The 10,268-nt window shown below is 48.1% G+C and overlaps 1 protein-coding gene across 1 annotated transcript in view; it reads left to right on the top strand.

The window, feature by feature from the left end:
- The first annotated feature begins 300 nt into the window (after positions 1-300).
- The window catches only part of DCAF12 (DDB1 and CUL4 associated factor 12), a 22,936-nt gene continuing 12,968 nt past the window's right edge, over positions 301-10,268 (top strand). Inside the window, exons 1-4 of the mRNA XM_072993002.2 lie at positions 301-671; positions 4,119-4,373; positions 8,935-9,141; positions 9,561-9,621. Coding sequence (XP_072849103.2) covers positions 591-671; positions 4,119-4,373; positions 8,935-9,141; positions 9,561-9,621 — 604 coding nt within the window. The 5' untranslated portion in view covers positions 301-590. The remainder of the gene's footprint in view (positions 672-4,118; positions 4,374-8,934; positions 9,142-9,560; positions 9,622-10,268) is intronic.

Raw genomic sequence — 10,268 nt, 5'->3', positions numbered from 1 at the left:
GTTTAGACGGACGGAGGCCGTCGTTCACCACATGCCCAAAAGGGGGCTCCATAACCACGATCACGAAACGTCCTCGCGTCGCGCCTGGGCCAATGAGCGGCCGAGGGGCGTCTCCCTCTCGCCTCTTTCGGTTGCTTAGTGACCTTCCAGGGCGGAAGGCCGGTCCCGAGCAGTCTCCGGGAGGCGGGCCCTCGTTGCTCAGCGACGGCTGTTGCGCAGGGCCTTTCGTCTGCGTGCGTGAAGCGCCCAGAGGGGGCTGCCGTAAAGCGGAGCTGCCGTAAAGCATTTTCCCCCCTCCGTCTCCCCACCACTTCCGACGGTCTCCCGCCGCCGGGCGGGCGCAAAATGCCGTGAGCGGCGCCCGGGCCCGGCCTGTGTGGAGGACAGTCCGGAAGGCGGTCGGCGGGTCGGCGGGTCGGTGGGCGAAGGCAGGCGAAAGAGTCCGGGAGCGGGAGGAGGGCCAGGCCGGAGGGCGAAAGGGGCGACCCGGCTCCGTCCCATGCCGCGTCGGCGCCGGGCGGGCCCTGCCTTCCCTTCCCCCTCCATGCGGGGCCCGGGCCGGGGCCGCCCCGGAGACCCCCCCGCCGGACATGGCCAGGAAGACAGTTAGCAGGAAGAGGAGGGCGGCCGCCTCCGCCGCCGCCGCCGCCGCGGGGCCCGGAGGGGAGCAGGTGAGGGGCCCCCGGATATATTGGGGGGGCGGGGAGGGGGGAGGGGCGATGGGGAGGGGGGCTCCTCACGGGGTGGGGGTGTGGGGGGGGAGGCCTCGGTAAACGCCTAAGGAGGGCATTTCGGGGGGGAGAGAAAGCGGGGCGGGGGGAGGGGTTTTTGCCCTCTTCTCTCTCTCCCCCCCCGTTTCTCTTGACCCCGCGGTCCCCCCCCCCCCCGTTTTCTCCGAAGAAGAGCCTCAACGGAGGCCCCCCCCTCGCCTGGCTTGCAAACCTGGCTCCTCCCCACCCACCCACCCTGCCCGCACTTGTGTGGTTCCCCCGCTCCCCCTTTGGACTACAAGGTCCATCTTGGGCTCCAAGATCCCAGAGGGGATCTCGGGAGGGGTAGTCCAACATACCCACACCTCTCTTTTCCTGGTTCTGTTTAACCCCCCCCCCCAAGACCTCACCCCCAATCTTGGCTTCCCTGCCCCGTTTTGGTTTCTCAAGCCTCGGTTCCCAGCCTCGGGGTGAAAAAAACAACAACAACCCGCTGTCCTTGGACTACAAGCCCCAGAAACAGCACACACATACACCCCCGCACCTGGGAGTTGTAGTCCAAGAACACCTGGGGACCCCTTCCCCCGAAATCTGGCTGCCCTGCGGTTTGTTTTGGAGGGACCGCCGGGGGTTCCCAGGCAAGCGCCTTTTCTCTCCTCCTCCTCCTCCCCCCACGGGGTTCCTGGACTACAACTCCCAGCAGCCTTCATCACCTGCTGTGCTGGCCGGGATTTCTGGGAGTTTCAGTCCAGGAACACTGTGTGGGGGGGGCTGAACCACCTTAGTCTTTGTGAAACACTCGGGCAACCGCTGGCCGGGGGATCGGGCTCCCGGGGCCGGTGCAAGCGGAGGAGGAGGAGGGAGGCGAGCGCCTGAAGGGCCCGCAGAGGGAGGATGGGTTGCAAGCGGGGCGAGCGGAGGTGCAATTCGGGTCCGGTCCAGAGGAGAGGGATCCGGGCGCGAGGCCGGGCTGCCCTGCGGGGGGGGGAGGGAGGGAGAGAGAGCCCCCTTCTCCTCTTTGCAGCGGATGACCACCACCACCACCACTCCCCCCCCCCTCCTCCCAGGCCGGCCGGTCGGCCAAGGGCTTGGGTCGCCCGCCCTCCCGCGCTCGGAGCGAGCGGCTCTTCCCCGGCCGGCCCGCGCCCTTGCTGGGGGTTCCGTGTTCGGAGCCTCGTAACCGACGCGGCCCAAGCAGGCGCACCGGCGGCGGCGGCGATCCCGATCCGGACCCCCTGTCCTTCCCGGCTCCTCCCCAAAGGAAGGGAGCTTGGCGCTCATGAGCGGCTGCAGGCGGAGGGGGCGGCGGCGAGCCTTGGCTGCCCAGAGCAGGGGGCAGGTGGGCGGCCCCGGTAGGGTGGCTGGGGTGGGGTGGGGGGGTCCTGCTGCATCCCCGAAGGTCCCCCTCCCCAAGGCCTGCCGGCAGCCCTCTTTGCATCCCAGTCCCTGGGCCTCCCGAAAACAGGAAAAGAGGGCCGGTCCCAGTCCTGCAGCCTGAATGGGCTCCAAAAAAACCGGGCAGGTTGAGCTTCCAAGGAAGGTCTTCCCTGGACCCATCAAAGAGCCAAGCTTTCCGCCCAAAAGAGGCCAAACGGGCCCTTGTCCTCTCCCAGATGGCCAACAGGACCTGTTTTGCCTTGTCCAGAACTTGAGCTTTTAATTGCTTTATGAAAGTTCCTACTGCGAAGTTTTTTGGAGCCCATTCAGTCTGCTTTGACTGGGATGGGTCCTGGTTTATTTTTTCCTGTGATGCTCTGAGGAAGCGTAAGAGGTTTTCACCTCCCCAAAACGGTCACTCAGCCCCGTGTTTATGTCAGGTTCCTCCTGCGCCTGAATGCATAAAAAGAGAAAAGTAGCTAAAAAGAGAAAAGGGTCGTAAGTACTGCAGCTTAAAAAAAGTAGCTTCAGAGGGAAAGAGTTAGGTTTTAACTCCTCCCTCCTCTCCGCCTCTTACATAGATTAATTAATACATTTAAGGAGAAACGTTCAAAAAGTAACAAGAGTTTTCCTAATTTGAAGCGGGACGTTCAAGATCAAAGGCATGGTTTTTCTTGGGAATTTAGGAAAGCGTCCGTCCGTCCATCCAGCACAATATGGGTGGCGACTGAACATGGACCTCAATTAACACAGTACATACTTTAATTGTTATATATTAAGCTGTGGCCGCTTCCCAGGCCAGCACCTCATGATCCCTGGTAGTCTCCCCTCCAAATTGCTAACCTTAGTGAACAAAACATTTGATCCTAAATAGGGCAGAAGCCTAACCAAAGTGAAGATGTCTTCACCAGTTTAAAAATAAAAGTTAAGAGTGTGTTAAATGATACCTCACGGTTGAGTTCTCATAAACAGTACAGAGAAGCACCGATCTGTGTTGTTGCTGAGCAGGAACTTCAGCTTCTGTCTCCCAAGTAAAGTCCTCATACCTGCTGCAGACTGGATGGGTTTACCTAGAAAGTTAAATCCCCTTCCTTTTAAAATGTTGTTTCTGCCTATGACAGAGTTTGGCAGCTTATAACACTTGTTTTCTCGTTTCGCTCGCTCAGGTATTTTAAACTGAATGCCAGTTGTTTGCAGACTCAAACGACTCTCTAATTTAATGAAACTGAATTAGCTGTATGTTTTTAAATGGAAAAATTGCATCTTGGCTCAGGGAGAAAACAAAACAAAACCGTGAAATCTAGAAGTGAGCTGAAGTGCGGATGGCTTCTTCTGACAATAACTTCTAAAGTGCTTCTGATAAACAGCTGTACTGTGTCTTATTATATAATCTGATATTATTGCTGGGTTTCTTATGAACCTTAAACTTGGAAAGAGGTTGTGAGGTGATCAAAGATCCTTGAATTCTTTCCTACGACATTTAAGCCACATATTTATATCTGTTCAACTGTAATAGCTTTCCCAAAGAGATCTCCTGAATTTTGATAGGAAAATGTATTATTATCTATACACTTGATTAATCACATTATCACTTGATCATTTTTTATTTTTTCCCCATCTTTAACTATATTATTATTGCTGCTTTTTATTTTATTATACTGCTTTTATTCTATTTTTATTGTTAGCCACCCAGAGTAGACATGTGTCTAGAGGGGCGGGGTATAAATTTAATAAATAAATAAATGAATGAATAAATAAAATTTGTACCCCATCTTTCAAAATTGTTTAGAAACTTCATCAAGGATCCCTCTAAGGTGCATGGTTGGGTGCATGACTCTGCCTTCGTCTGGGACAGCTTTCCTTCCCCTCCGTGCAACAGATTTGCAAAATAATCCCTCGTGCATGCGGGGCAGGGCAGAGTCATGCGCACACGCACACACAGGGAAGAACCACAAAATCGAAAGTCTAAACATCCGGTAGTAATCCCATGGAAGCAAATTTTTTCTGACCTGTTGATTTTTCCCTCCACAGTATGGCTGGGATCACTCAGTCCATAAAAGGAAGCGGCTCCCTCCGGTAAAAAGGTCACTGGTGTGCTACCTGAAAGGAAGGGAAGTGCATGTACAGAATGAGTCCAGATACCACCGACTGTTGCATGGATACGCAGCCCAGCAACTGCCAAGTCTCTTGAAAGAAAGAGAATTTCATCTTGGGACCCTTAATAAAGTGTTTGCCTCTCAGTGGCTGAATCACCGGCAGGTGGTATGTGGAACAAAGTGCAACACTGTGAGTACTGAGTTCTTGATACCCCCTTCCCCCCCTCCCCTTGGATGCTGATAGCCCTAAGCACAGGTTAGATGCAAGACCCATCAGAGCAGAGGAACATTAACCCCCCACCTAGTCCACATCCAAAAATCAATTTTAAAAAAAAAAAAGCCAGAAAATGCAGTATGTACAGTGCAGTTTCAGGCAGTCTGAAGTCTCTCTCCATATCCATACTCTCTAACTGCTGGGGCGAGTGAGGTAGCAGACAAGCTGGTCAACGGTTAACTGAAAGTTCAAATTTCCCGCCTTCCCCGTGGTTTTTTTTTTGTTCGTAAATTGAAGCTCCGTTCGCAAGTTGAAACTAAATTTTGTGACTGGAGCTGTTCGTAAGTCAAAATGTTCGTAGGTCAAGATACAGTCAAGACACCACTGTATCTCTGTTTTAGTGTTACAGTACGTCAAGCTGGATAAACTTTAACGCATCAGAGTCTTGATTTGACTGCCTTAGCAGCAGCCCGGGATGTAAAATCAAATGGATTTTTGCTGCATATGGTAGAACTGGACTTGTCCAGCAAAGCTGAGTACGTATGTGTCTTTTGCAGTATTTATCAGTCTGATCTCAAGGAAGATTGAGATCAAGGTGGGTGGATTCTTCTCCCCTCCAGCACTTGGGCTAGAGAGTGTGTGTGTGTGTGTTGCTGCTGGTATTTGTGCTTCTGAGCATGTCTGCAGTTACTGAAGTGCCTCTTTCTCTTTTTTAAAGGTCCATATCCTAAATATTCTTTAGATCCTACAGCATAGGGATGCATGCTTTTTTCTGCATTTCCTCCTGATTTTCTTAGGATTGCAACCTGCTTCACACATCACAATTAACTCTGCTGGCTTAGGTGATGGAAGTCCCAGGAACATATAGAGAGCCACAGATCGCTCTCCCTTCTCACTCCCTCGTAGTACTTGGGTAAATGAAACGATGGCTCCTCATCCTTCCACAGCAGAAATGCAGTCTTTGCCACCTATGCTCTTTGTAGCTGTAGAAAACGACACTGGCAGTCTAAATAGTGAGGATGTGCCATTTGGATTTTTTGAACTCCATCTCCAAGAATTCCCCAGGCAGACTTCCAAGAGTTCTGGCCACACAGACCCACACCTATAGATGTCTATATTTCACTCACTTAGAGCAGGGCCTCGTTCTTCCAGGCTGTGTGGCATTCTGCAACTTGGTTTCTTGCTGCAGGAAGAAAGCTGCCTCAAAGACACCTCCAAAAGAACTACCTTTCCCAGGAAAAACACTGCCCAGAAATGTTCACAGTGTCCTTGTTTTGAAGTGGCTGCATCTGAGATTCAAGTCCGCCTTTGAGATGTTGAGTACAACGTTGGACTGCCTGTTGTGCGACTTGCACCCACTTTAGGAAAACGTCCACAAGACATTGTACTTTGTGAACATGTCTGTAAGTTGTGTTGAAGAATGAACACTGGAAGGAGACATTTAAATTCAACATATAAATGAAACAGAAATCTAGGTTTCAAGTCTCTGCCCCGATGTGGCGCAGCTTTCGCATCCTTCAGGAAATGCGGAGTGCTTGTAAAATGGAGATACTGTAATGGCAGGCCTTCTCTAATGCAAAGAGTAAAAACTATAAAACGTTAGCTTGTGTTTAGGGAAAACCAAATCCCGGGAAGGTTGTTTCTCCACGTTTTAAACATGGTCATATGTTGTGGCCTTGGAAGAGCTTTCTCAATAGCTAAGCAGAAGTAACTTTTCAGAGAAGTCTTGGAGAAGCCCCTCAAATCAATCCCCATATCAATACCATTAGGTTGAAATTCGTGCAAATGAAGGAAATACTTTTTCTTGTTCTTACATCAGGTTCCACTTCCCTTCTGTCCCTTTGCTTTTGTTTTCAGCAGGGAGACTTTTTTTGATCCAGACCCGTCCTCTCCTTTTTGGGAGCTGATATTTTTGTAGAAGGTACTGCTACATTTCCCACCCACCCCTCCTGCTCCAGATGCCCAGCTTATGGTTTTGGTAAATGGACATTTGTACAGTGTTGAGGAAGACAGAAATGCAGATGGTACATTGATGGTTAATCACGTGGCAGTCCTTAGGAAAGACAGGTAGAAATCTCGAGGGTGGCTGTTGGGAGTCATTCGTAGGTCGCATACTCAAAGTAAGAAAGAACTTGTGCTTATAGTGGAAGGACGTGGCCCGCCGTTGGGTACGTATATATGCACATCAGCTCTGTGGTGGAGATAGGACAGAATGAAATTATAATCAAGCTGTCAGTGTAGTAATACATACAGATCTGCGTGGATGATCTGATTAATGTGTATCATTAGATAAGAGACCCTTTATTTAAAGAGAGAGTTGAACGTCCTAAGTTGTTGTCGTCTAGCTATTTCCCTTTGAAATTCATATTTTGGGTGGATAAAAATCAATGTGTGTGTTTTTTTAAATGAAATCGATTTAAATCACAATTTATATTAAAAAAAATGATTTTTATTTTAAATTATCAAAAGTCCAATGTTTAAAATTTAAATAATGAATTAAATCAAATCCGCTCTGTTTGTATTTGATTCCCCCCTCAAAGGATGGATACCCTTAGATGTCCGGGTAAACTGAGTTGTTGTCTGTTTTGTATGGAGTCTGGCCTGTTTATCCTGTTTATAAACTCCCTGAGGGATTGCTGGCAAAAGTGCCATATGTCACGTTGGAAGATGAGCAGATGTTGTAGAATAAATTACATTATTGGTTCTTTTCAGAGTGTTTCCTTTGTAGAGCTAGGGACAAAATTGGCCTCTGGACCGGTGAGAGGGTCTGATTCCAGTGCCCGTATTTCTGTGTCAGGTCTGAACTTGCTGCCGAGTAATATTGTCAGCTTGGGCCTCTGTCTGCACACAGGTAGAGGCCCCCCCACCCGACGACCACGACGGAGAAGTTATCCTTGTTCAGAACGGGCTGCCAGTCCCCGAGGATGGATCTGAAGGCTTTGAGAGAGGGACACAAACCACCGGTTTGGCACAGTCCATTTCCTGGCTGAACCGCTGATCTGCAGTTCAGTTCCCCCGCCTCTCCCAACAGGCGCCCCATTCAAAGGCAGCACCCGGAGGAGGTGGAGCGGGGCCCTGCTGTTGAGTGGCGCCAAATCACGGGTCAACTGTTTGGCCAGGAAATGAGCCATGCCCATCTTCATTAGGAACTGGAGGGGTTTGTGGGCAGCAGTGCTTTCTTGATATCATTTATCCTTGTATCATTTTATCCATTGATAGCGTTGTTGACGCTGGTGTCGTTGAAATCATTGCTCTCATACTGCCATTTTGTTGTTGGACCATTATATGTTATCTTTTGTCTTCCATGTCACTGTAAACGTGTCTACCGAAGCCACACTCCATGCATCTGAATAAGCTAGCTGCGATTGCCTAAAACGTTATGCCCTATAAAATGCAATGTACCATAGGATTTTTTTTGTTCTTTGTCATTGGTCGTACTTGCAAAAATCCAGTTAGTGTTCCCCTGATTTTAACAACCGGAATCAAACAAGTGTCAAGTCACTGTAAGTCACAATGTATAGTAACCTCCTAATAAGGCTGTCAAGTATGTGAAATGTTTAAAAGGTTATTTTTAGAGATAAACACGAACTGGCGGTTTGGTGGTTCATGCCAGTTTGTTTACCACTACAACAGCTGTTCGACACTTTGGCGCTCCACCACCGCCCAGGTGGGTGCCCACACAGAAGCAGAGCAGGTGGGACAGGGAAGCCCGGACGCTGCTTCTGAGTGGTGCCCATTGGAGGGGAGCAGGGCGCCAAACCACTAAACACCTCTGATCATATTAAACGTCCATATCTAGTGATTTTTATCAGTGCCATCCCGAGTGAATTTCCCTGGGTAACCAGGGATTTGAACCCAAGTCTCTCTTGTTGTCGTCACTCTGTCCACCATATCACACTCAAAATGGGCTAGGTTTATTTCTGCATTTCACCATAGACACATAATTCAGTACATCTGGACAGGTTACATAAAGCAAATCCTTTATGTCAGGAATAAAATATATCTTAACTGCACATTTTCCCTTTTATTCTGGTAGTTGAACGTGGTACGTATGAATCTGTGCAGTTTGTATTTTCAAAAGACATGGTTTTAGGCAATTCTGAGAACCTGCTGTTATCATACCATTGAAACATCAGATGATGCAACTCGTAGGGTAAATATATAGGACTTGTTCCAATGTGTTCGTGAACCTCTGATTTGCATAACTCTTTTCACGCCTCTGTGGACAGGGGAGATTTTACTTCAGTTTTTAAATAGTGTTCTCTGTGGCACCTGAACTTTCCTCTATCTTGCTGCAGTCCTTGCCAGAGCCCTGCAAGATTGCTCAGTGCAACCTGCATTATTATAATAATGGGATGGATATAGGACCCTGAAGGACGCTGGCCTCTTTCGGGTCATCCGTTGGGTACAGAGATGAGACTTGAACAATTTCTTGTTTCTTCATTGACATTCTTGAATGGTTCGATATCGTAGCATATAATAATCTCAGCAGCCTCTTGGTAGGCAACTTTCTGATACTGGTTTTGATCTCTTTCAGTTATTCGTGGTCGATGTTCAAACTGGCCAGATTACCAAGATTCCCATTCTAAAGGACCGGGAGCCTGATATGGTAAACCAGCAGGGATGTGGAATCCATGCTATTGAGCTGAATCCTTCAAGGACCCTCTTGGCTACTGGAGGCGATAACCCAAACAGTCTTGCAATTTATCGTCTGCCTACACTTGATCCTGTTTGTGTGGGAGATGTAAGTTCCTCTCTATAGCAAAGAAGAGCGTGCACTGTAGGTTAGTTGTCAGGCATTGGATGTGGTAGTAATTTGTGTGTTTGTGTGTTTGTTTGTGTGTGTGTGTGTATGAGAGAGAGAGAGAGAAATGGAATATCTAAAATGTTGGTTCCCCTTTGGGGGAAAAGGAGGCTAGAATAGAACAGAATGTTCAGCATGAGTGTAATTTGAAAGGAGAATTGGTTTGGTTTACTTGTTCAAAAATCTCTGTTGCAGAAGGATAAAAATGTCACCTCACAGATTTCCCTGGATACCAGTTGTTGGAACGGCAGCATGCTTGTTGCAGGAAAACTAGTTGCATTAAAGTGTTCAGAACAAACAATATGAAACTTTTTCCCATGATGTCAACATCTTATGCTTCCATTCTTTTCTTTCTTTAGGATGGCCACAAAGATTGGATCTTTTCAATTGCATGGATCAGTGACACCTTGGCTGTTTCCGGTAAAAATTTGAATAACTTGATGCCTATGGCAAGTCTTGGAACATGGCAGACTATCACTCCTTTTGCAGCTGCTAAGATTTCAAATATGTGCATTTTTAACCATATCTATGCAAAGTGCTTAAACTGGTTGTGAAGGTTCTTTTCTCTTAATTTCGTCCCTACAACCTAAAAGAAATGCAAAAAAAACCCTGCATAATCTCTTCATAAGGGCAGTATCTCACTCTTGTGGAGCCTTTTACTTGCTTAAAGGAAATGCTGCGACGGTAGCCTGATTTGCATACAAAATATTACAAATTGTTGCCCGAATCTGATAAATGTAGCTAGTAACAACACAGCTAGGACCAATCTGTGAATTCTGGGTTTTGAATAACACATGTCTTTAAAAATTGGGGAGTGGAACGAGAAAGATTGGATATAGTACAAGCTCAGCTTGCCTTATTGCCAGCATTTTGGTGTTGTCAGGTATGTGTGTTTTCAGAAAATAAATAAATGACATTTCAGTATCGAGCAAACCCCCACAATCTGCATTCACGATGGACTAAGAATGTTTCCCACATACCCTCTGAGATGGGGTATCCAAGATCATGGTTTGACCCTGCCTTGCAAAATATATGATGAAAGTAAAGAAGGTCATGGAGTTAGGGCT

Source organism: Pogona vitticeps, chromosome 2 (assembly GCF_051106095.1).
Source record: "Pogona vitticeps strain Pit_001003342236 chromosome 2, PviZW2.1, whole genome shotgun sequence".
Classification (NCBI taxonomy): domain Eukaryota; kingdom Metazoa; phylum Chordata; class Lepidosauria; order Squamata; family Agamidae; genus Pogona; species Pogona vitticeps.
This window is presented reverse-complemented; position numbering and strand designations above follow the sequence as displayed.